Raw genomic sequence first — 27,462 nt, 5'->3', positions numbered from 1 at the left:
CAATGTTAATAAACTAGTATAACCTACAGCATATTACCCAAACAACATTAATGGTATAGATGTTACTTTCACTTTTTATTTGTAATTCTTGAACGTGCTTCAAGGTTTTCCACAAGCATGATAATAACATGGTACATCTGTGAATTTCATACTTAACTTGTTTAAATACTAAGCTCAAACTTCTAAATAGAAACCATAAATTGTGAAGAATAAGAGTTGTGTATGGAACTGTATTTTTGTAGGCACTTTCCATTAAAATATCAAACCAGAAAAAAAAAAAAAAATGCACAATCTGGAAAAAATAAATCACAATTGCTTTTCATTTTGTTTCTGCATCAAAGAATCACCACTACATTTTCAAGAAAGTCATACTTCCAGTTCATGGCATTCACAGGCAAGCAAGTGGAGAAAGGAGGACTGGGAATGCGGTAGGATAGGATGGGATGGAGATGGAATGGGACTGTTGGGCATCAAAAGAGGGAGGGGCCTTTCGAATAGCCTCTGGACGAGGAGCCAGCTTGGCTGTCCTCGAAGTAGCTCTGCTCGATGCGGCGGCAGAAGGCCAGCAGGTTGCTGTAGCTCTTGATCTTCTCGCCCAGCTCGTCGCTGGTGAGTCGTGTGGTCAGGATGGTGAAGAGGTGGCCGAACACCAGTGCATCCAGCTCAGTGGGTCTGAGGACAAAGGGAACCTTTTATAACCCATAAAAGTTTGAGCATGGGCTCAGCATGATTGACACAAACATACTTTTTTTAAAAAAGGAGATCAGATTCACCAATCCAATTTCGTATTTGTATTTTCAAGATATGAAAAGTATAGAGGGGGGTAGATGGTATATAAGCACAGACAGTGGCCGAGACAGGGCTTAAGTCCCGTAGTCAAGGCCTAGTTCCAATATGGCTAGGCCTTGACTGTGGCTTGTATGGCTCAGTTTGTGGGCTTGTAGGTTAGTTTTCTAGGACCACACATATGTAAAATGTATGCGCGCATGATAAAAGTGTCTGCTAAATGGCATATTATTACAGTGCCTTCAGAAAGTACTGTATTCACACCCCTAGATTTTTTCCACATTTTGTGTTACAGCTCAAATTTAAAATAGATTGAGTTTCTGTTATGGGCCTACACACAATTACTGAAGAAGTATGGCTGTACGCCCAGCCTCTGGGAAAGAGCTTGACAGCATTGGCTAACATCTTCATTAACCTGGAGAAGAAGCGTGGAAACAGTTACTATTACAACTATGTGGAAACACTGGCCTGAGAGATGAGAGAAATCCAGCCACACTTTGTTTTTGTTAAACTAGTGTCTGACAAATACTAATATAATTTCAGACCAAAACCCCATGTAAGTCAATCTCCCCTGTTTAGCATGTTTTGAATGCCATGCCCAAATGGATTGTGTTACTGAATTAATTTGTTTACAATTCTTTTGAAGATTTGGGCATGACATTTAAAACATGCTAAACATGGGACATTGATTTACATTAGTTTTTTTACAGAAAATGCTGACATTAACAATAATTGGCACTGCCTAGTTAAACAAAACCAAAGTGTGGTAGAATTCTGTTTCTTGAAATTTGGACCAATTAATGAAATGAAAACGTGAAATGTCACATCAAGGATTCAACCCCTTTGTTATGGCAAGCCTAATAAAATCAACTATATAAAAATATTCCACAAACATACATCCTGTTTGCAACAAGGCACTAAAGTAATACTGCAAAAAATGTGTCAAAGCAATTCACTTTTTGTCCTGAATACAAAGTGTTATGTTTGGGGCAAATCCAATACAACACATTACTGAGTACCACTCCATATTTTCAAGCATAACATGTTATGGGCATGCTTGTAATCATTAAGGATGGGGGAGTTTCAGGATAAAAAAGAAATGGAGCTAAGCACAGGCAAAATCCTAAAGGAAAATGGTGTTCAGTCTGCTTTACACGGGACACTGGGAGATTTATAAACTTTTCAACACGACAATAACGTAAAACACAAGTCCAAATATACACTGGAGTTGCTTATCCGTGAATGTTCTTGAGTGGTGTAGTTACAGTTTTGACTTAAATGGTTGTCTAGCAATGATCAACAACCAATTCGACAGAGCTTGAAGAATTTTGAAAATAATAAATGGGCAGGTATTGTACAATTCAAGTGTGCAAAGCTCTTAGACTAACCCAGAAAGACTCACAGCTGTAATCGCTGCCACAGGGGATTCTAACACGCATTCACTCAAGGTTGTGAATACTTATGTACTGTAATTTCCGGACTATTGAGCACACCTGAATATAAGCCGCACCCACTGAATTAAAAAAAAATATATTCTTTTGAACATAAATAAGCCGCACATGTCTATAAGTTGCAGGTGCCTACCGGTACATTGAAACAAATGAACTTTACACAGGCTTTAACGAAACACGGCTTGTAACAAAAATAAATAGGCTTTAACGAAACACGGCTTGTAACAAAAAATAAAAAATGGGCAGTAAACAGTAGCCTACCAAGAAAGTCATTGGTCACTATCTTCCTCCTCCTGTGCACTGAAACCACTGAAGTCATCTCCTTCGGTGTCGGAGTTGAATAGCCTCAGAATTGCTTCATCCGATATTGGATCGTTTTTATTGTCGCTCTCGTCACTGTTTGACCTTAACCCGTTCGGCAATTTCATTGGTCTAATGAAAGCTTCATGCCGCCAAAAAACTAAGCACGTCACAGAATGTGTTTTTTTGGAGAAAAAAAATGTGAAAGCGGGAAAAATCCATATATTAGCCGCGTCATTGTTTAAGCCGCGAGGTTCAAAGCGTGGGAAAAAAGTTGCGGCTTATAGTCCGGAATTTACGGTAAATTAGATATATTTCTGTATTTCATATTAAATCCAAATCATGTTCACTGTCATTATGGGGTAGTGTGTGTAGATAGATTAGGAAAAAAGTAATCAATTTTGAATTCAGCCTGTAACAAAATATGGAATAAGTCAAGGGGTATGAATACTTTGATGGCTCTAGATCCAAATCATACAGCAAATAAGGCTGTCATTTGTCACCATGTCCATGTGTGGGAGACATTACCATTTAAAAGGCAACATGCCATACCATTGATGGATTCACAAAGACCTTACATATTTATTCTATGCACAACAATGTATTATGTTGACTACTCTCTTTCTCTGCTCTAGACAAGGTCAGCACAGGCAGTCAGTCAATTATACCACATCACACTCAGGCAGTTTTGTAATGGCGTTTAAGATTTCACCCTTACTGGCAATCTTAATTTTTATTACAGCAAGTTATTGTCCTCTCTTCTAGCATTTGACAAGGCCAGGATGTCATTACCAGATTAATTTTCTGGATCAAACGCGCCATATAAATGGACATTTTGGATATATAACGACGGAATTAATCGAACAAAAGGACCATTTGTGATGTTTATGGGACATATTGGAGTGCCAACAGAAGAAGCTCTTCAAAGGTAAGGCATGAATTATATGTTATTTCCGAGTTTTGTGCCGCGCCTGGCGGGATGAAATATGATTGTCTGTGTTTATTTGATGGGGTACTGTCCTCAGATTATAGCGTGGTTTGCTTTCGCCGTAAAGCCTTGTTGAAATCTGACACGGTGGCTAGAATAACAAGAAGTTCAGCTTTAATTTGGTGTATTGCACTTGTATGAAAGTTAAAGATTTTTTATATATATTTTTTTAATTTGGCGCTCTGCCATTTCACCGGACGTTGTCAAATCGATCCCGTTAACGGGATTTCAGCCATAAGAAGTTAATGCTCCCTGACTGTGTAGCTTTCATTTAGGTGATTTTTAGCGAGCTAGACACAGTCCCAAAAAAACTTTATGGGTACATTATCATTTCTACACAGTTTTCATTTGGTTTAGTCATTTTAGTCGTGGGCCGGATCCTTATGTTTGACACCTCTGGTATTGACCATTTGTGGGCTCCAGCGGGTAATGCCGCCACCTGCAGCACATTCATTATGGCGTTACAGTGAGTATGAATCCCACTGCTCCTTTGTATGTCTCCAATTCCAATATCACTTCTCTCATTTGGTTTCTTTTCAAGGGCCGGCAGGTAGCATAGCGGTTAGGAGTGTTGGGCCAGTAACCAAAAGGTCGCTGGTTCAAATCCCTGAGCCGATTAGGTGAAAAATCTGATATGCCCTTGAGCAAGGCACTTAACCCAAATTGCTCCATGGTCCCCCTCAATAATGGCAGATCCCTGGCCATTACTCCACTCTCCGAGGGTGTCTCAAGAGTGGGATATGCAAAAAATTCATTTAATTTACATTTGTGAAATAGGACAGATGTCAGCATCAACTGATATATTGTTATTTGTCTATCAGAATAAATAAAAAAGTATGCAAAGACAATTGTATAAACTTACTGCTTATTGAAGAAGTATGGCTGTGTGCCCAGCCTCTGGGAAAGAGCTTGACAGCATTGGCTAACATCTTCATAAACCTGGAGAAGTGTGGAAACAGTTACTATTACAACTATGTGGAAACATTGCATGAAATGGGAAATCCAGCCACACTTTGTTTTTGTTAAACTAGCCACTGACAGTAAATGCTAATATTAGCATTTTCAGACCAAAACCCCATGCAAGTCAATCTCCCCTGTTTAGCATGTTTTAAATGTCATGCCTAATGGATTGTGTTGCTCAATTAATTTCTTTACAATTCTATTGAGAAGATTTTGGCATGACATTTAAAACATGCTAAACATGGGACATTGATTTACATGAGGTTTTGAACAGAAAATGCTGACATTAGCATTAATTGGCAGTGACTAGTTAAACAAAACCAAAGTGTGGATTGCAGTAATTCTTTGTCTATAGACTGCTTTCAAGGAAACAAATAATACATCTGTAAAATAGCTGAACTGATTGTAGTTCAGGTACTATGGTGTTCTTTTTCAGCTGAGGTTGGCATCTCAGGGCGCTAATCTCTGGTGGACAGACTGTTACAAATTGTATGCTAATGTCTGTCAAAAGACTGTGGGATGCAACACTAACAAGCAACAGTTTCGTCACTGATTATTTGAACCAATCGGAATTTAGCGGGTGAGCGTTTATTTTGAAGTTCGCTATACTCGAGTTCAGTGGGTTGAGTCACTGACGGGGATCTTCCTGTCTGGTTTTGCGCCCCCTTGGCTTCGTAAGGTGGGGGAAATCATCATGGGCTATACTCAGCCTTGTCTTAAGGTAGTAAGTCCCCCACCCCGTCTCAGTCGCCAGTATGCTGCAATAGTCTGTCGGGGGGTCACTCTGTTCTATGTGGTGTAATATCTCACACTCACATTTACTCCCGAGGTGCTGACCTGTTACACCCTCTAAAACAAGTGATTATTATTTGACCCTGCTGGTCATTTATGAACATTTGAACATCTTGAAGAACAATCTGGCCTTAATGGCCAAGTACTGGTAATCTCCACCCGGCACAGCCAGAAGAGGACTGCAGAGCCTGGTTCCTCTCTAGGTTACTTCCTAGGTTCCTGTCTTTCTCTGGAGTTTTTCCTAGCCACCATGCTTCTACATCTGCATTGCTTTCTCTTTGGGGTTTAAAGCTGGGACTCCATATAAGCACTTTGACATCTGCTGATGTAAAAATGGCTTTGTAAATAAATATGGTTGAGGGAAAACTTGGCCCATAGACTTCCACTACTTGTTTTAGTATCTTTTCTCATACATCTCCCCCAAAAACCTTATGGAGTATCTGACGAAATTACACAAGATTTTAGTTCTGGGCTTCCGAGAACACAGGGCACTGACCTGCTCCAGGCTCTTCCCTGCCCAGCCAATGGCATTCATCTTACGACGGACCTCCCACTGCTTCTGATAGGCCAGGATTTGGTTGAGGGGCCAGGAGTATGGGCTGCTGTATCTCGGCCTGGAGATCTACAGATATGAGGCTGAGGTGAGATTAAAGAAGTTTCCACATTTTGAACTTTGTCTGGCTTAAGTTTGGTGGTCCTTGTAAACAAAATTTGGTTGTTTTTGTAATTAAAGACAAACACTAAAAGATACTTCAAACGCAATTACGCCACTGCCAAAGATAAATATTTTATTAACTTTATAGACAGACCCAGGTTCAAATATTATTATATTTCCCGATTGGTGGAGTGCTGCAGAGATGGCTGTCCTTCTGGAAGATTTTCCCATCTCCACAGAGGAGAACTCTGGAACTCTGTCAGACTGACCATCAGGTTCTTGTCACGTCCCTGACCAAGGCCTTTCGCCCCCGATTGCTCAATTTGGCCTGGTGGCCAGCTCTAGGAAGAGTCTTGGTGGTTCCAAACTTCTTCCATTTAAGAAAGATGGAAGCCACGGTGTTCTTGGGGACCTTCAATGCTGCAGAGATTTTTTGGTACCCTTCCCCAGATCTGTGCCTCGACACAATCCTTTCTCTGAGCTCTACAGACAATTCCTTTGATCTCATGGCTTAGTTTTTGCTCTGACATGCACGGTCAACCGTGGGACCTTATCTAGACAGGTGTGTGCCTTTCCAAATCATGTCCAATCAATTTAATTTACCACAGGTGGACCCCAATCAAGTTGTTGAAAAATCAAGGATGATCAATGGAAACAGGATGCAACTGAGCTCAATTTTGAGTCTCATAGTAAAGGGTCTGCATACTTATGCAAATAAGATCAGATTTGTTATAAATTTGCAAACATTTCTAAAAACCTGTTCGCTTTGTCATTATGGGGTATTGTGTGTAGATTGAGGATTTTTTTATTTTTATTTCATCCATTTTCAAATAAGGCTAACGTAACAAAATTTGGAAAAAGTCAAGGGGTCTGAATACTTCCCAAATGCACTGTATACATTAGTGGTCCATGGGTCAGCTATGTTCACCCGCACCCGTCCGCAATTCCTAATATAACCCATCCACAACTGCCCAACTATGTGATAGTGAAAATCTGAGGCCTGCACCCGACCGTAACCTGTTTAATATAGAAAATGCGCTGTAGGATACAGTCAAAGACACGGAACGATTTTTTGACAGGGGGTGCAGGACATTCTTTTGCCCGATTTAGATATGTTCCTGCTTAAAATTACATTTCCGACAGTTTGGTAGGCTATTTGTTAGTCAACTAATTAGATACATGCAGCTTCTCTTCGGTCATATGTTTCCCTAGAAGGCTAAATAAACCCTTGCTCACCAAAATGTAAGATCTATAGATCTACGCCTTCCCTGTGGCTCAGTTGGTAGAGCATGGTGTTGCAACGCCAGCATGGTGTGTGCAATGCCAGGGTTGTGGGTTCGATTCCCACGGGGGGCCAGTACAAAAAAATAAATACATTTAAAAAATGCATGAAATGAAAATTAAATGTATGTATTCACTACTGTAAGTCGCTCTGTATAAGAGCGTCTGCTAAATGACTAAAATGTAAATGTAAATAGAAAGAGTGCTTACATTTTAGTAATTTAGCAGACGCTCTTATCCAGAGCGACTTACAGTAGTGAATACATACATTTCCATTTCATGCATTTTTTTGTTTTGTACTGGCCCCCCGTGGGAATCAAACCCACAACCCTGGCATTGCACACACCATGCTGGCGTTGCAAACACCATGCTCTACCAACTGAGCCACAGGGAACTGAGCCACTTCAATCTACATCAATAAAGTTCTGTCATCTCGGCTTCTTCCGCGGAGCAAAGACGTTTAGGGACCTGGGAGAAAATGCAACAACAAAAATGGAAAGATTTTCTGTGCAAAATGTCCAAATGGCATCAATTTGGCCAGTTGTAAGGAAATAAAAAATAAAAAGATGTGAAAACCCAACATGTTTCTGATAAGATTTCAGTTGGACGCATGCATACTTTGTGGTTGAAATACTATCAGGTTTTATGATGCTGATAAAGATAGCATCTCTACAGTCGGTACCTAACAGGGCATTTGCATAAGATACTGAACATTTTTTATCTATTTCTCCACTCCTGTTCCCGAGTCAATTTGAACTACATTTGGTTTAACATTTTACTGCAAGAAATGCTTAATTCTGCAGGAGTTAATATAAGGCTATGTGAGAGGTTAATGGGAAAAAACATTCATTGCTACAGAATGTAGTTATTTTGTCAAAACGCATATCAAATGAGATATTGTTTAACTACAACGTAAAAACAATTTAAACTGAGCCATGTTGGTTTAAAAAGCTGACTCTTCCAAATGAAAAATGTATCACTTTGTCCTTGAAATGATTATGTGATCCTGTTGTCAAATCATTGATTCTTTCACACACCCTTGACTGCAGTTCACAATGTCCACAGCCTTTAAATGTTCTTCTATTTTCTGTCTTATTGGATCATGTTGTCAGGCATGGTTTGTCTGACAGATGTTATTTCTATGTAAAATATTCTGTAACAACTGTTGTATTTGTGCTCAATGGTGGATCTATTCATAATTATTTAAGAGATGATTGGATCCAGATTTCAGTTTCCAGTTAACACGTGAACAGTAGGCTACAGTTCCCCTGATGTGCCATAGGCTTATTTGATGTCCCCGTCTTGTGACCGTCTAATTTGTATAGCGCCTCAATCATCACACATAAGATAGCTGGCACTGCCATCATAAACCTCTTACCACTACACCAAATATTTCCTAAACTTTACTTTACTGGCCCTTCCCTCTTTAATTTTCAACTCTCCATTTCGCAACTTTTCTCTTATTGAATTAAACTCTGATATTCCTTTTTGCCTCCGTTGATCGTAAACCTAATTTGCCGATTAGCGTGTAGGCTATTTGGTGTGCGTACAGTTAGGCCCTAAAGCTTACGCACTTACACACCAGATAGCCTAAAATTATGAAAGAAAAACCTCAATGTAGCCTATAGATATAAATTGCAAAAGAATGATACACATTCATTTTTTAAAGGTTTTGTTTTCTCCTTATTCAACCTGCACTCCACCTACCCACCCTTCATTCACACAATAATGACCCTAAAAGTGCCTGTGGGTTATGAGTCAACCCGCGCATCACTAATACAAATTATGGCCTTTTAGTGTTCACAAAACAAGGATGGGCACGTTTATTCAAAAACTGAAATATTCGAACATGTATAGATTTTTGTAGAAAAATTAATCAGGCCCATTTTCAAATATGAAAAAGCTTTATATAAATTAAATTATCCTTGTTACATGACAATTGAAAGTCTTAAGTTCATTTTCTCATGTTGCGTTTTACATGAAAAGGCATTTTACTATCAAAGCGCACTAAGCCCTCCAGTCAGCCCTGACAAAATAGCCTATGCTATTTTACCCATTTCAATTAGCGATTATAGGTGCGCACCTAACAGAGGTTCCACAAGACCTTTTCACAGATTAATGCAAAAACACTCACCATAAAATAAAAAAAACAGAATCAGTTCTATCATGGCGAACATCCGACTTCTCTTTCACTGTTGCAGTTAGTATTCTCTGGTAGGTTTTGTCAGTTTGATTAGTCAAGGAATGAAAGAGAAACTTATGACATTTTAGAGTAATGAAAACATTTCAAATGCCCATCCCTAACATTGAAGATGAATGAATGTCAACCGGGGGAGAAAATGTACACCGATTTTAGAAACTAAGACAACAGTCACAGCTGATGGCGGCAATAAAAGGGCTATGGAGAGGGCAATGAGGGGGACCCAGCGGTGTGTGTGAGGGCCTACTAAACGGAAGCTCAGTAAAGCATGGCTCATTTATGAGAGGGGGGCCATGGCCGAGGCTGCAGCCTAATGAAGATGAATGCCCAGGGAGAGCACTCACCTCGGTCGCCGTGGTATCATCACACCACTGGATATACAACTGCATAGAGGAAAGAGGGATACAAAGGATGAACACAGAGAGAACATGGAGGGGAAGGAAGGAGGGAAAGGGAAGGATATAAGGCAAGAGGTATAAAGAGAAGAAAATATGAGAGAAGGGGGGTATACAGGGGGATTTGAGATGGGGAAAATTTGAAAATAAACAAAGGGAGGAAAAGTAGTGGCGAGCAGTAAAGGATAAAGGATCTAGGGGGAAGAACATTTCTCACAGAGTACATTGTGTCATTGCTTGATTATACTTAAGGAGCAAAGGATTTCAATGAATACTATAAAAAGTCTAAAATCACATGTAGATAATCAAATATATACAAAATCATGTCAAGGATATGCTCATGACATTTCAAACAACTTCTTGTTGTAACCACACGAGTCCCTTGCCAAGCACTTCCTTTCTCTGACAGGATTATAGAGGGCTTTATCAGCATAAATACCCACACATTCAGTATGTAATGGATTATTCCTTCCTGTTGAGGGGTTTCTCTACTGTACCTCAGCGGTGAGCAGCATGTTGTTGACCAGCTCCATGTAAGCTTTCATTTCAGCCCTCTGAACGTCATCCAGACCATCACTGAGGGAGTGACCCTGGAGAGAGAGATAAGCAGTGATGAGTGTGTGTGGCATACGAGTGTGTATGTATGTGTGTGCGCACACGAGGGTGTAGCGTAGCAGGATGCTTAGATAAGCAAGCAGTCATAACAGTAAAGCTTTCAGAAAGTATTCACACCCCTTGACTTACTCCACATTTTGTTGTTACAGCCTGAATTCAAAATGGATCAAATCATTTCTCACCCATCTACACACAATAACCCCATAGTGACAGTGAAAACATGTTTAGAAATTTCAGCAAATTTACAAAAAATGAAATATGTCTATCTCATTTACATAAGTATTCACACCCCTGGGTGTGAATCACCACAAATGGGTTGAATACTTGACTCAAGACATTTGATTACAGGTTTTTATTAAATTAATTTTAAAAAATGTCTAATGCCAAAGTGGATTTGTTTTTATAGGGTATTGTGTCTAGGCCAGCGACAAAATGTAAATGTGATCCATTTTAAATTCAGGCCGTAACACAACAAAATGCATGTATGTGAGAGAGTTGTAGGGAGTGATTGATGACTGATCTTAAATTCATAAGGCTCACTTACCTTTGCCTTGGTAAACTGGACTATGGGCCCTAGCTCAGACACGACCTGATTTCCCACATGGACAAAGGGGACTTTACCTGAAGGGAGAGGAATAAGCCATATAAAAGTTAAATGTAGTGACAAAGGGAAAGAAGAGAGAGAGATTATAGAATGCATATTTTAACCTCTCCTCTGTAAATAAGAATCTGGTCTCCAATGTCGTTACTCAAAACTGCACAGTAGGCTGCACTGAGTACAGAGCTAATCAAATCCAGAACATTTAGTAAAGTGTCTGAGTGGGTTTGACTGGGCAAAAATCAATAATGAAGCTTGAGTATCTTATGTGTTGGTTTTGAGAGTTCAGCTAACCTGTTTGCTTACCTTGAATCCCACACAAGAAAACATTACACAGAAATTGTGGTAATATTGAATTACATTTGAAAATCACATCCTAAGTCAAACACCAGGCTACATTACAGTGTATTGGATTCTCCAAATCCCAGGTAGGCTATGGTGTTATTTATGTTCATTCATTTTGAGCTAACAATTCCTATGATAATTCAGTGTGGAAATTAATTTTGTCCTTTAATTGAATCTGACAGATTTTTTTTGCAACATTCTCTGCAAGATGGTCGGTTATGAGAGGAGGCTGGAATAGGAAACTAAGGATTCACACTCCCATAAAATAAATATAATCTCCAACTGGCATAATTCAATGTAAATGCAGTGATTAAAATCATTGAGGTTCTTCAGTTAAAAACAGCCTAAAATGTATGATTCCTAAATTCATTAGAAGTTCTCCAGTATTTTTCAGATGCTAGATTCAGTAATTGAGAGAATAATTTATAGCATGATTGAAATTTATCTGAGAGCAGCAACCCTAGTCATGGTTTTACAGTCATCCTTTATCGGTCTGAATGTAATGTGTGATGCTCCGACAAAAGTCCTGTCCACATCCAGGGGATAAAGATTTACACTACAGATATACACATACCCAAAATGCTGACCACACCGCTCGCATTACGTGCACGAATATTGCAAAATAAACTTACACATACATATTATTCAATCATTGCGTCAATGAGCGTCTGCGTAGCCAGGAACTAAAATAGAACTTGGTTCTATTTGTAACGCTTGATGCGCTGCAAATCCTACCTCTCCCATCTCCTCATTGGTTTTTAGGAGCATATGCCCACGTGGGTAATTGAAAGATGAACTGAGGTCCACACTCCAGTCCAGTTGGTGGTGGTAATGGACCTTAAAGTTGGTTGCCAACCGCCATTTAAGTCCAAAGAAGAAGTAGGCGGAAGGAGGCGAGATGACTAGAAACAAACTTGGTTTACCCTTTTATCTGTGGATTAATTGTCGGAGTGCATTTCAGGTGAAATAACAACCCAATGCTTATATCCCAGCTAGCTAAATTGCCATGAATGTTTAATGCTTTTCAACCTGTCCCCAAATTAATATAGTTGGTTCAGAGTTTGTTTTGATATTTCAACCTGCGGGTCCTGTTCACGTCTGGTGTGGGTGGACAAAAATTGCATGCGCACGATGGTATACACGCGCGCCCGGTCTAGTCAGCATGTAACAGGAAAGGCTCTCTTGGCCATGTACACATATGGGATGTATAAACAGCTGGTCAAGTTATAGAAAAGCACAAGCATAGACCTGAGGGAGGGAGGGCACAAACTTTTTTCAATAGCATGGAGAACTCACCAGATGGGGACATGTACTCTGCGTTTGACCGACAGGACACATGAACAGGCAGATTGCACATCCTCAGATAAGCCTGAGACAAAAAACAGCATTTCATATGAACTACACCTGAACAACACAGCTAGTTAACAATCTAAATGCAGTAATCAGTAGATCAAATAGCAACACATATGAACAGAAATCAAACAGAATATGCTTAGTATTCATGACTGGTTTTCTTACTTTCTTCAAATGACATTCAAGGTAAATCAATATTTCAAGAACAAAATAGAATAATTGGGTTTAGGCCTATTTTCCGGGGAGACAAAGTAATTCAGAAGGTTGTGTTCTAGCATGGACACAGCACCACTATCATTATTTTGGCAAGCACACTGACATTGGTTCCCAGAACAATTATAGCACTGTTGTGCAGAAGAAAAACTACCTGAGCAGCACTACCAGTCATGCTAGAACCATTCAGCCTGAACACATATAGCCTAGGCTATTCACTGTACCACAAAGTCTCGACATTCCCACCTGCCCGGGGACCCCCTTCAAACCCTCCGGGCCAGTCAATCATCCACAGTAGCACACCTGCCTGATAATATAGACCATGTTAATATGGACCTAAAAGATAAAAGTTATCAATATGTTATTGGGATCATTTCTGGAGGAATATTACATTTTAATAGTTTCATACAAGACGGTGGATGTTTTTTTTTTCTTCCTCCAAGCAATCAGTGTAAATATATTTTATTGTTGGCTATAAAATAATTTATAAACATGCACCTGTTAAAAAACTGACTGTTAGAACTGTTAATCATGGATTGAGGAATTGAAAAACTGTATGGTTGAAAGAGATGGGGGGGAGAAAAAAAGGAGTGCCTAATAAGTCTGGCTGCACATCTGACTGGCTAACTTACTGCAAATTGAGAAATTGTGTGACTAAACTCAACAAAAAGAGGAAGAAACTATTATGAAGCCAAGATCAATGATGAAAAAAAATCATATATCTTTAATCTGAGTCTAGAGGAAGGTTTATGCTCTTAGTTTTAGAGATGTAAAGATAATGGAGGGAAGCCAAAGTTATTCCGCAACCCAAGAGTGGTAAAGTGGCCTTTACTGGATCTAACAGCAGACCTATCAGCTTGCTTCCAGCTCTTAGCAAACTGTTGAAAACAATATTGTTTGAACAAATACACCGCTATTTCTCTGTAAACAAATTGACAGACTTTCAGCATGCTTATAGTGAAGGGCACTAAACACGTACTTAACTGACACAAATGACTGATGATTGGTTGAAATAAATTCATAATAAGATGATTGTGGGATTAGATTTCAGTGCAGCCTTTGATATTATTGACCATAAACTGTTGTTGAGAACTTAAGCCATAAAAGATTTCAACCTCAGCTCTGAATCCATTATATTTGGCAATCCATCAAATAGAAATGAGAAGGTTTACTTAAATGCAGCTCTTTAGGTCCTCTATTCTTTTCGAATTTGACCAATGACCTGCCACCGGCATTAAAGCCTGTGTGTCCATGTATACTGATGACTCCATATACATGTCAGTAACCACTGCTGAAACCCTTAACAAGGAGTTGCAGTTTGTTTTGGAATGGGTGGCCAGTAATAAACTGGTCCTGAACATCTCTAAAACTAAGAGCATTTTTATTTGGTACAAATCATTCCCTAAGCTCTAGATCTCAACTGAATCTGGTAATGAATGGTATGGCTGTTGAACAAATTGAGGGGATTAAATTACTTGGTGTTGCCTTAGATTGCAAAATCGGTGATGGTCAAAACATATAGAGTCAATGGTTGTAAAGACGAGGAGAGGGGTGTTCATAATAAAGAGATACTGTGCTTTTTTCGACAACACACTCCAAAAAGCAAGTCCTACAGGCTCTAGTTTAGTCTCATCTTGATTATTGTCCTGCCATGTGGTCAAGTGCTGCAAAGAAAGATGGGCTAATCAGAGGGCTAGTATACATACCAGTCTCTTGGCTAAGAGTTGAGGAGAGACTGACTGCATCACTCTTTTTATGAAACAAGAATATGTTAAATTCTAAATTGTTTGCAGAGTCAACTTACACAGCTCTGACACACACACTTACCCCACCAGACGTCTTTTCAGACCCCAAATCCAATTCAAGAAACATACAGTATTAGAGCCATTATTGCATGGAACTCCCTTCTATCTCATATTGCTCAAATGAAGAGCACACCTGGTTAAAAAAACAAACAGATAAAGCAACACCGGCGCCGACAGAGATGGCCGCCTTGCTTCGCGTTCCTAGGAAACTGCAGTATTTTGTTTTTTATGTATTATTTATTTCACTGTTACCCCAGGAAATCTTAAGTCTTATTACATACAGCCGGGAGGAACTATTGGTTATAAGAGCAACGTCAACTTACCAACATTACGACCAGGAATACAAATTTTCCGAAGCGGATCCTCTGTTTGGTCCACCACCCAGGACAATGGATCGGCTCCCAGCAGGCAACCCAAAACAACAGTGCCGCAGAAGGGGCAGACGGAGCGGTCTTCTGGTCAGGCTACGTAGACGGGCACATCGCCCACCGCTCCCGAGTATACCAACTAGCCAATGTCCAGTATCTTGACAACAAGGTAGACGATATCCAGAGAGACATCAGAGATTGCAACATTCTCTTTTTCACAGAAACATGGCTCACTCGGGATACGTTATCAGAGCCGGTACAGCCACCTGGTTCCTTCACGCATCACGCCAACAGAAACAAACATGTCTCTGGTAAGAAGAAGGGTGGGGGTGTATGCCTTATGATTAACGAGTCGTGGTGTGATCGATCATAACATACAGGAACTCAATAATGACCAATAAAATTTGATCTCACGACACAACGCCTCTGCCATTTGACCTAAATAATTTGTGTGTAAGTATATGTAGGCTGTGTGCCATTATTAAATGTATGTAGTTCTGTCCTTGTTTATTAATGTTCTGTATTATGTCATATTTTATGTTTCATGCGGACCCCAGGAAGAGTAGCTGCTGTTTTCGCAATAGCTAATGGGGATCCTAATAAAAAAGAAAAATGTGGATCCTTTTTTTCATTGCTGAATCAGTATTCTTATGTCTCATGTATAGTGCCTTCAAAAAGTATTCACAACCCTTGACTTTTTCAAAATTTTGTTGTGTTGCAGCCTGAATGGATTAAATTGAACTAAAAATGAAAAGATCAAATGTCTTGAGTTCATAAGTATTCAACCCCTTTGTTATGGCAAGCCTAAATCTGTTCAGCAGTAGAAATGTTCTTAAGTTGCACGGACTCACTGTGTGCAACAATAGTGTTTAACATGATTTTTGAATGACTACCTCATCTCTGTACCCCACACATACAATTATCTGTAAGGTCCCTCAGTCGAGCAGTTAATTTCAAACACAGATTCAACCACAAAGACCAGGGCTTATGTTTGGGGGAAATCCAACAACACGTCACTGAGTACCACTTCATATTTTCAAGCATGATAGTGGCTGCATCATGTTATGGGTATGCCTTCATCGGAAAGGACTAAGCAGTATTTTTTTAAGATAAAAAGAAACTTAGAGCTAAGCACAGGCAAAATCCTAGATGGAAAGCAGACTGAACCAGGTTTTCAATGGACACTGGGAGACAAATTCACCTTTCCGCAGGACAATAACCCAAAGCACAAGGCTCAATACACACTGGAGATGCTTACCAAGATGACATTGAATGTTCCCGAGTGGCCTAGTTACAGTTGACTTAAAATCATCTTGAAAATCTATGGCAAGACTTGAAAATGGCTGTCTAGCGATGATCAACAACCAACTTGACAGAGCTTAAAGAAATGTTTCAAGAATAATGTGCAAATATGGTACAATCTAGGTGTGCAAAGCTTTTACATACTTAACCAGAAAGACTCACATGTATTGTCTCAAGGGGTTGAATGCATATGTTATGTCTAGTGTTTTCTTTCTCATTATTTTTGCAGTCAAATTACATATGAATATTAGGTGAAAGCAAAGAATGTCACCTTTTATTTGAGGGTCTCTGCATTACATTTTAGAAATAAAAGGCTACATAAAGTACTATCTAGTCATCCCATTTGTGAAAAAAGACAGTATTTGGACTAAATTCCATTTCAGTAGTCTAAAGGTTCGTATTTGGGATGGGAAACAGTTAGCATTTATCATAGGAAAACATTTCAGACTTAGCCACCATGCTAATGTAAGTGTTGCTTCCGTCCCTCTCCTTGCCCCATCCTGGGCTCAGTCAGAGGCCCTCTGAAAACATCGATAACAGTCAGCCATAAGGCATTTTTACCAGTCACTCCACAAAAGCCGTCTCAGAGCAGGTGAAGTCACCGATTGAAAGCTACTGACTAATTAAACACCAACTGACAAATCCCTAAGGACATTCTCTATGCAGAATTATCCTCGGGAAAGACACCACAGATATTTCTGCAAGCAAGACCTCAAGTTCTTTGGCATCAACACCGGCACCTGAGAAGATGGCGCCCAGGACTATCTTCACTAACAGCAGGCACTTCGCAGCGGGCTGCTAACAAGCAAAACCACCCTGGCGCAACACTAAGTAGTAAAGAGCAAAAATGAAAGAACATCAGGACACCGCCGCAACATCTACAACAGGGTTCCCCAATAAGCAGCCGGTGGGCATAGTTAGGCCCGCGGGTGATTTTATTTGTCCCCCCAAGTCTTCTGAGCAAAAACTGTATGGATAAATATTTTGTTTTATTCATTGTGAGATAAGACTATAAAATCACCAGGAAATCAGCTCAAAATGATTTCAATTCAGGAAATCTGTTCCTAAGTATTCCCACACATAAAGAGGCATATGTGATCATATCCCAATGTAATCAAGGTTTGAAATGATTCTATTTTTGTCAAATACTATATGTTTGGGATCTTGCAGTGTACAAATTATTTATAACTATGTTCCGGCCCCCCGACCCTCCGCTCAAGGAAAAAAAATAAATAAATCGGCCCACGGCTGAATGTAATTGGGGACCCCTAATCTGCAACAGCCGGGCCAGTCTACAAATGTGACAACTATGGCCGAGTCTGCCTCTCAAGAGTGTACTTCACACCCACAGCAGACGCTGTGCTAAGACCTAACTCCCCAAGGCACATGAAATCTATTGTCACCTGAGTCTGCGACAACGAATTGTCAAGATGTTGGTTTCAGACCCCGCTGGTGACAATGGCGCCCAACTGTCGGACAAGGCTCTTTTTGGTGAGGAGGTCAAAGGCGGGTGAATGTAGCAGACATGAGTCCAGCTCATGGTCTTGTGATGTGGGAATTTCCTGTTGGTCTAACACGTTGGTTTCTCCCCTGGAGACCCAAGTTCAGATCCCGTCCATGACACAGGCATGCACAGTTATATACTAGATAGCTACAATAGTGCCAACAACGACAAGCAGCCATCATCTGCACAGGGGTTTCCACTCTAATTTTTCTTCCATATAACGATGACATCCATGAAGTTGTTGGATTTTAATGAAAACAGGTGTCTTATGAAAAGTTTAATAAAATTGTTTGATCAAATATGACAAACCCTATCAACACATTTGGCCATGTTTGATCGGAGGACTAGCTTCACGGGCCCCATGTACTGTATGGTCTTTTAAGGAGGCCTAGCCTATACCACAACATTTGTGTAACGGCTAATGCCAACGAGCCGACTCTTGGTTTCACATCCTATTTGGCTATGGCAAAGGTATAAACATTATCTTACCTGTACAGCAAGTGATGATGCACAATCTGATAGTAGTATCTGATCCTCTGAAAAAACAAACAGGCCAACAGACAGACATGCATTTGCACATTATAAAGTGACAAGATACACTGATACCTATGGCTCAAACAGTTATTAAAATTCTTAAAACATATATTCCTCTCTGATTCATTAACATCATTTTCCTCTATGGTTAGCAGTGCACTAATAGGCCACAACAATGTTGGGTTCAGGGCTTAAGCCTAAACTAAAAACTAAACTGAACTTAATTAATAAAGTAAATAACTTTAGCATTATCCAACACATGAAGTAGGTATATGAACAGTTTAGTCTGTAAAGTGAGTGAATGACTTACCTCTCAGAGGCTGATACAAGGTGGCATTTTCAGGCCATGGCTCTGCAGCTGTGGGACAAAATATTCAGGAGAGCATTGGCAAAAGGTCACATTGAGGAGTTTGTCAGGTTGCAGAACAGTGACACTGTTGTGAGATGATGAATTTTGAGCTTGAGCCAATCTGAGAGGCAGCATCATAAAATGTTCCTGTGAGGATGATTGAATTTCAGAGGCCTAGTAGAACATTGCCTGGGGATCAGATCACCAACGTCTGGGAAATTACACTGTTTGATTCTGGAAATGGTCCTCTCAGGTCCTCTACAACCTAGAACATTGAATAAAATTAAATTTCAACATACTCTACCGATTGTCTGCGTGGTTGGTCCTTATGTGGCAAGAAATTTTAGACACTATATCCACAGTAAAGTATTAAAGTCAACTTTTCAAAGCGCTGGTAATGCACCTTAAGCATTGGCCCTATCGAGCTAAAGAACCAGCTGACACCTGTTATATTATTATAAAGTATGTTTAAAATCAATCTATGCAGTAAAAAATACAAATTCAGCAACTAGTTTCTTGTATGCACCAGTCCAATAATGTCCACTTCACTTTCACGGCATCTCATGTGTGGCAGCTTTGATCAGCCAGCCGCATCCCCTTCCAGCGATTAGCTGGGGGCAGCAGGTAGTCTAGTGGTTAGAGCTTTGGGCCAGTAACCAGTTGCTGGATCGAATCCCGAACTGACAAGGTAAAAGGCAGTTAACCCACTGTTCCCCGGTGGGCCGTCATTGTAAATAAGAATTTGTTAAATAAAAGGTTGCGTTTCAAAACACCTGCTTCTCTAGATCCACTTTTCCTGTGCATCCATCAGTTTTTAAAATATAATTTAGCCGTAATGGCGAGCTGGGATGCAGACCCTGATTAGTCTCCTCCTTAGGGAGGAGTTGCAATCTACTGCAGAGATAGCCTGCAAAGTTCTGTCATACTTTCCAGGTCTATAGCCAAACAGTTCGAACTTCTAATTTTAAAAATGAATCTCTCCAGAAATAAGTCTCTCACTGTTGCCGCCTGCTATCGACCCCCCTCCGCTCCCAGCTGTGCCCTGGACATCTTTTGTGAATTGATCGCCCCCCATCTAGCCTCAGAGTTCATTCTGTTAGGTGACCTAAACTGGGATATGCTCAACTAGAGGTCGACCGATTAATTGGAATGGCCGATTAACCTGTTGGGGATAGGGGGCAGTATTTGCACGGCCGGATAAAAAACGTACCCGATTTAATCTGGGTACTACTCCTGCCCAGTAACTAGAATATGCATATAATTAGTAGATTTGGATAGAAAACACCCTAAAGTTTCTAAAACTGTTTGAATGGTGTCTGTGAGTATAACAGAACTCATATGGCAGTCAAAACCCTGAGACAAATCCTAACAGGAAATGGAAATCTGATGTGTGGAATAACTTCAAACCTTTGCCATTGAAACACACAGGGACTTATTAATCATTAAGCACTTCCTAAGGCTTCCACTAGATGTCGACAGTCGTTACAAAGTGGTTTGAGTCTTCTATGGTAGAAACTGACCGAAAGAGAGGCTTGGGAAGTTGGTCACAGGGGGAGGGCCATTTACTACTATGACGTGGGCGCCCATGGCTACCCTCCCCTTTCGAAACGTTTAGTAAGACAATGCAATCATCCGCCTTGAATATTATTGAAGCTCTGGTTGAAAAAGGCCCTAAAGATTTATGTTATACAACGTTTGACTTGTTTGAACGAACGTAAATATATTTTTTTTGCACATTCGTGACGACAAGTCCCGCACGCTTCAGTACATTATGAGTAGCCTTCGGAACACGCTAACAAGAAGGAACTATTGGGACATAAATTAACTTTTTCGAACAAAACTACATTTGTTGTGGACCTGGGATTCCTGGAAGTGCCTTCTGATGAAGATAATCAAAGGTAAGGGAATATTTACAATAGTATTTTTGATGGTTGATGGTTCCAAGATGGCACTAACATGTATCGCCTAGTCTATTTTTCTGAGCGTACCACGTCGTTTATTGCAAAGTGTGATTTCCCAGTAAAGTTATTTTTAAATCTGGCAATGCGGTTGCATTCACGAGATGTTAATCTATAATTCTTTGAATGACAATATTACATTTTAACAATGTTTTCGAATAGTAATTTTGTAAATTGTAGCGCTGATTCACCGGAAGCATTTGAGGGAAAATATTTTCTGAACGACACGCGCCGATGTAAAATGCTGTTTTTATATACAAATATGAACTTTATCGAACAAAAAATGCATGTATTGTGTAACATGATGTCCTAGGAGTGTCATCTGATGAAGATTGTCAAAGGTTAGTGCTGCATTTAGCTGTGTTTTGGGTATTTGTGATGCATGCTAGTTGCTTTGAAAATGGCAGTGTGATTATTTCTGGCTGGGTACTCTCCTAACATAATCTAATGTTTTGCTTTTGCTGTAAAGCCTTTTTGAAATCGGACAACGTGGTTCGATTCAGGAGAGGTGTATCTATAAAACGGTGTAAAATAGTCATATGTTTGAGAAATTGAAGTTATAGCATTTATGAGGTTTTGTATTTCGCGCGACGCGATTCCACTGGCTGTTGACTAGGTGGGACAGAGGTTAATTAGGGCCGATTTCAAGTTTTCATAACAATCGGAAATCGGTATTTTTGGACGCCGATTTGGCAGAATTATTATTATTATTTTTTTTACATTTTTATTTTTTTACCTTTATTTAACTAGGCAAGTTAAATAAAGGTAAGCTCTGGTTGAAAAACGGCCTAGGAACGGTGGGTTAACTGCCTTGTTCAGGGGCAGAACGACAGATTTTTACCTTGTCAGCTCAGGGATTCAATCTTGCAACCTTACGGTTAACTAGTCCAACGCTCTAACCATCTGCTTTACATTGCACTCCACGAGGTTACGCGAATGCAGTAAGAAGCTAAGGTAAGTTGCTAGCTAGCATTAAACTTATCTTATAAAAAACAATCAATCATAATCACTAGTTAACTACACATGGTTGATGATATTACTAGTTTATCTAGCCTGTCCTGCGTTGCATATAATCGCTTCGGTACAAGTTGCTCCAACCATAAACATCAATGCCTTTCTTAAAATCAATACACAGAAGTATATATTTTTAAACCTGCATATTTAGCTAAAAGAAATCCAGGTTAGCAGGCAATATTAACCAGGTGAAATTGTGTCATTTTGCGTTCATTGCACGCAGAGTCAGTGTATATGCAACAGTTTGGGCCGCCTGGCTCGTTGCGAACTAATTTGCCAGAATTTTACGTAATGACATAACATTGAAGATTGTGCAATGTAACAGGAATAACGTTTTGTTTTCGAGATGATAGTTTCCGGATTCGACCATATTAATGACCTAAGGCTCGTATTTCTGTGTGTTATTATGTTAAAATTAAGTCTATGATGTGATAGAGCAGTCTGACTGAGCGGTGGTAGGCAGCAGCAGGCTCGTAAGCATACATTCAAAATAGCACTTTCGTGCGTTTTGCCAGCAGTTCTTCGCAATGCTTCAAGCATTGCGCTGTTTATGACTTCAAGCCTGTCAACTCCCGAGATTAGGCTGGTGTAACCCATGTGAAATGGCTAGCTAGTTAGCCGGGTGCGCGCTAATAGCGTTTCAAACGTCACACGCTCTGAGACTGAGTAGTTGTTTCCCCTTCCTCTACGTGGGTAACGCTGCTTCGAGGGTGGCTGCTGTCGATGTGTTCCTGGTTCAAGCCCAGGTAGGAGCGAGGAGAGGGACGGAAGCTATACTGTTACACTGGCAAGACTAAAGTGCCTATAAGAACATCCAATAGTCAAAGGTATATGAAATACAAATTGTATAGAGAGAAATAGTCCTATAATTCCTATAATATCTACAACCTAAAACTTCTTACCTGGGAATATTGAAGACTCATGTTAAAAGGAACCACCAGCCTTCATATGTTCTCATGTTCTGAGCAAGGAACTTAGCTTTTTTTACATGGCACATATTGCACTTTTACTTTCTTCTCCAACACTTTGTTTTTGCATTATTTAAACCAAATTGAACATGTTTCATTATTTATTTGAGGCTAAATTGATTTTATTGATGTATTATATTAAGTTAAAATAAGTGTTCATTCAGTATTGTTAGAATTGTCATTATTACAAATAAATACATTTTAAAAAAGACAAGAAAAATCGGCCGATTAATCGGCATCGGCTTTTTTGGTCCTCCAATAAATCGGTATTGGCGTTGAAAATCATAATCGGTCGACCTCTACGCTCAACACCTCGGCAGTCCTACAATCTAAGCTAGATGCCCTCAATCTCACACAAATCATCAAGGAACCCACCAGGTACAACCCTAAATCCATAAACATGGGCACCCTCATAGACATTATCCTGACCAACTTGCCCTCCAAATACACCTCCGCTGTTTTCAATCAGAATCTCAGCGATCACTGCCTCATTGCCTGTATCCGCTATGGGTCTGCGGTCAAACGACCACCCCTCATCACTGTCAAACGCTCCCTCAAACACTTCTGTGAACAGGCCTTTCTAATCGACCTGGCCCGGGTATCCTGGAAGGATATTGACCTCATCCCATCAGTCAAGGATGCCTGGTCAGTCGAGGATGCCTGGTCATTGTTTAAAAGTAATTTCCTCACCATCTTAGATAAACATTCCCCGTTCAAAAAATGCAGAACTAAGAACAGATATAGCCCTTGGTTCACTCCAGACCTGACTGCCCTTGACCAGCACAAAAACATCCTGTGGCGGACTGCAATAGCATAGAAAAGTCCCCGCAATATGCAACTGTTCAGGGAAGTCAGGAACCAATACACACAGTCAGGAAAGCAAAGGCTAGCTTTTTCATGCAGAAATTTGCATCCTGTAGTTCTAACTCCAAAAAGTTTTGGGACACTGTAAAGTCCTCCCAGCTGCCCACTGCACTGAGGCTAGGTAACACGGTCACCACCGATAAATCCATGATAATCGAACATTTCAATAAGCATTTCTCAACGGCTAGCCATGTCTTCCTCCTGACTACTCCAACCCCGGCCAACAGCTCCCCCCCCCCCCCCCCGCAGCTACTCGTCCAAACTCCCCAGTTTCTCCTTCACCCAAAGCCAGATAGCAGATGTTCTGAAAGAGATGCAAAACCTGGACCCGTACAAATCAGCTGGGCTAGACAATCTGGACCCTCTCTTTCTAAAACTATCCGCCGCCGTTGTTGCAACCCCTATTACCGGCCTGTTCAACCTCTTTCGTATTGTCCGAGATCCCTAAAGATTGGAAAGCTGCCGCGGTCATCCCCCTCTTCAAAAGGGGTGACATCCTAGACCCAAACTGTTACAGACCTATTTCCATCCTGCCCTGCCCATCTAAAGTCTTCGAAAGCCAAGTTAATAAACAGATCACTGACCATTTCGAATCCCAACGTACCTTCTCCGCTGTGCAATCCGGTTTCCGAGCCGGTCACGGGTGCACCTCAGCCACGCTCAAGGTACTAAACGATATCATAACCGCCATCGATAAAAGACAGTACTGTGCAGCTGTCTTCATCGACCTGGCCAAGGCTTTGGACTCTGTCAATCACCGTATTCTTATCGGCAGACTCAATTGCCTTGGTTTTTCTAATGACTGCCTCGCCTGGTTCACCAACTACTTTGCAGACAGAGTTCAGTGTCAAATCGGAGGGCATGTTGTCCGGACCTCTGGCAGTCTCTATGGGGGTACCACAGGGTTCAATTCTCGGGCCGAATCTTTTCTCTATATATATCAATGATGTCGCTCTTGCTGCGCGCAATTCCCTGATCCACCTCTACGCAGACGACACCATTCTGTATACTTCTGGCCCTTCCTTGGACACTGTGCTAACAAACCTCCAAACGAACTTCAATGCCATTACAACACTCCTTCCGTGGCCTCCAACTGCTCTTAAATGCTAGTAAAACCAAATGCATGCTTTTCAACCATTCGCTGCCCGCACCTGCCCGCCTGACTAGCATCACCACCCTGGACAGTTCTGACCTAGAATATGTGGACAGCTATAAATACCTAGGTGTCTGGTTAGACTGTAAACTCTCCTTCCAGACTCATATTAAACATCTCCAATCCAAAATTACATCTGAATTGGCTTTCTATTTCGCAACAAAGCCTCCTTCACTCACGCCGCCAAACTTACCCTAGTAAAACTGACTATCCTACCGATCCTCGACTTCGGCGATGTCATCTACAAAATAGCTTCCATTACTCTACTCAGCAAACTGGATGCAGTCTATCACAGTGCCATCCGTTTTGTTACCAAATCACCTTATACCACCCACCACTGCCACCTATATGCTCTAGTCGGCTGGCCCTCGCTACATATTCGTCGCCAGACCCAGTGACTCCAGGTCATCTATAAGTCTATGCTAGGTAAAGCTCCGCCTTATCTCAGTTCACTGGTCACGATAACAACACCCACCCGTAGCACACGTTCCAGCAGGTATATCTCACTGATCATCCCCAAAGCCAACACCTCATTTGGCCACCTTTCCTTCCAGTTCTCTGCTGCCAGTGACTGGAACGAATTGCAAAAAATCGCTGTAGTTGGAGATTTTTATTTCCCTCACCAACTTTAAACATCAGCTACCTGAGCTACTAACCGATCGCTGCAGCTGTACATAGTCCATCTGTAAATTGCCCACCCAATCTACCTACCTCATCCCCATACTGTTTTTCTTTTATTTACTTTTCTGCTCTTTTGCACACCAGTATTTCTACTTGCACATCATCATATGCTCATTTATCACTCCAGTGTTAATCTGCTAAATTGTAAATGATTCACTCCTATGGCCTATGTATTGCCTACCTCCTCATGCCTTTTGCACACACTGTATATAGACTTTCTTTTTTTCTACTGTGTCATTGATTTGTTTATTGTCTAATTGGCTTGTTTATTGTTTACTCCATGTGTAACTCTGTGTTGTCTGTGTCACACTGCGTTGCTTTATCTTGGCCAGGTCGCAGTTGTAAATGAGAACTTGTTCTCAACTAGCCTACCTGGTTAAATAAAGGTGAAATAAAAATAAAACATTTAATAAAAAGTCTTTGGTTGTTACATTTGTACATTTGAAGCAGCGCACAGAGCGAGCAAAGTTGATACATTATATAATTTAATCGCCTGGCTAGCTAGCTACCAGTGTTGCCCCCGCCTCTCAGTTAGCACAGTGTCCTTCGCTCCAGCCTGCTGAACATCTGCCCTTGTCGTCACTAATGGAACTGCGGGAAATCAGTGCCCGACATGAGGGCAAAGCTAGATAGCTACCAGTGTTGCCCCCGTCTCCTGCCTACTTTTTCCCGGAATCGTAGCTAAAACATGCAATCATGTCTTTCACTGAAGCCTGCCCTCATAGTCGTTAACAGAACTGCGGGAAAGCAGTGCCCAACAGGCGCTAGCTCCATATCCCGCCTGCTATGCATCGGAGTCCTAGCTAGCACCAAGTATTCTTCGCTAATACCTGCCATCGCCGTCGTTAAAATAACTGCGGGAAAGCAGTGCCCGACAGGCGGGGGCAAACGACACTTTCTACCAGTGTTCTAATTAGCTAGCTACCATTGTTTCCCCGCCTCTTCTACTTCTTCTGTGGGGTTTATTGGCGGTTGGCATCTAACATTAACGCCACCTACTGTACTGAAGTGCCCATGCCTCCTTCCTGCGTACCAGAGCATTAAAAATGGAAGACAGAAGTATAAAGATAGGTTCATGAAGATGCAACAACACATCTGCCACACTGATCCTCAACACAAGGGCCCCCAGGGGTGCATCTATAGTCCCCTCCTGTATTCCCCGTTCAACCCCCGACTGCGTGGCCAAGCTTGACACCAACACCATCATTAAGCCTGCCTATACCATAACTCCACCACCACCATGGGGCACTCTGTTCACAGCATTGACATCAGCAAACTGAGTTGTCTGCGGTTGTGAGGCCGGTTGGACGCACTGACAAATTCTCAAAAACGACATTGGAGGTGGCTTATGGTAGAATAAATTAACTGCTCTCTGTCAACAGCTCTGGTGGACATTCCTGCAGTCAGCATGCCAATTGCACTCTCCCTCAACTTGAGACATTTGTGGCATTGTTTTGTGTGACAAAACTGCACATTTTTGAGTGGCCTTTTATTGTCCCCAACACAAGTTGCACTTGTGTAATGATGCTGTTTAGTCAGCTTCTTGATATGCCACACCTGTCAGGTGGATGGATTATTTTAGCAAAGGAGAAATGTGAATTTGTGCACAAAATCGGAGAGAAATACGCTTTTTGTGGGTATGGAAAATTTCAGGGATTTTTATTCAGCTCACTTTACATGTTGCGTTTATATTTTCGTTCAGTGTAGTTTGATATGGAATGCTAGTTACCTCATTTGTCAGCGAAGTCGCAGACAAAAGGGAATCATTGCACGGCTAGCTAGTGGCTAGCTTAGCTAGCATCTGATGCTAACTAACGACAAAACGAATGCTAATGACGTTAGCTTCATGTTGCAGAACACAAACTACACACATTACCTGCTATCTGGGAGACGAATGCCTCTGCAGCAAGAGACATGATGAAATCGGACAGAAATTGAAACCAGAATGGTGTAAAATAAAATGTGGCAAACAAGGTTAAGGGCACGCTTAGCGAAGAGTCATAAAGATGACGTCAGACGCAGTGGTACGT

General features: G+C 40.9%; 1 protein-coding gene across 1 annotated transcript; it reads right to left on the bottom strand.

Moving 5' to 3' along the window:
- Positions 1-51: 51 nt before the first annotated feature.
- mtx2 (metaxin 2) lies at positions 52-27,462 on the bottom strand. The gene is made up of 10 exons (XM_029741740.1): positions 27,309-27,462; positions 18,756-18,803; positions 18,401-18,447; positions 12,663-12,735; positions 10,968-11,044; positions 10,306-10,398; positions 9,758-9,796; positions 5,774-5,899; positions 4,388-4,464; positions 52-672 (listed from the first exon to the last, which is right to left on the bottom strand). The coding sequence occupies exons 1-10, from the start codon at positions 27,346-27,348 to the stop codon at positions 471-473; spliced, it is 822 nt and encodes a 273-aa protein (XP_029597600.1). The 5' UTR covers positions 27,349-27,462; the 3' UTR covers positions 52-470.

Source organism: Salmo trutta, chromosome 39 (assembly GCF_901001165.1).
Source record: "Salmo trutta chromosome 39, fSalTru1.1, whole genome shotgun sequence".
NCBI classification, from domain to species: Eukaryota; Metazoa; Chordata; class Actinopteri; order Salmoniformes; family Salmonidae; genus Salmo; species Salmo trutta.
This window is presented reverse-complemented; position numbering and strand designations above follow the sequence as displayed.

Excerpts from the sequence above, each read along its gene's own strand:
- mtx2 (XM_029741740.1), bottom strand. The coding sequence starts at position 27,348 with ATGTCTCTTGCTGCAGAGGCATTCGTCTCCCAGATAGCAG. Across the intron at positions 18,804-27,308 it reads ATTCGTCTCCCAGATAGCAG|CTGCAGAGCCATGGCCTGAA; the intron begins GTAATGTGTGTA and ends TTTGTCCCACAG. Across the intron at positions 9,797-10,305 it reads ACATGCTGCTCACCGCTGAG|TTGTATATCCAGTGGTGTGA; the intron begins GTACAGTAGAGA and ends TCCTCTATGCAG.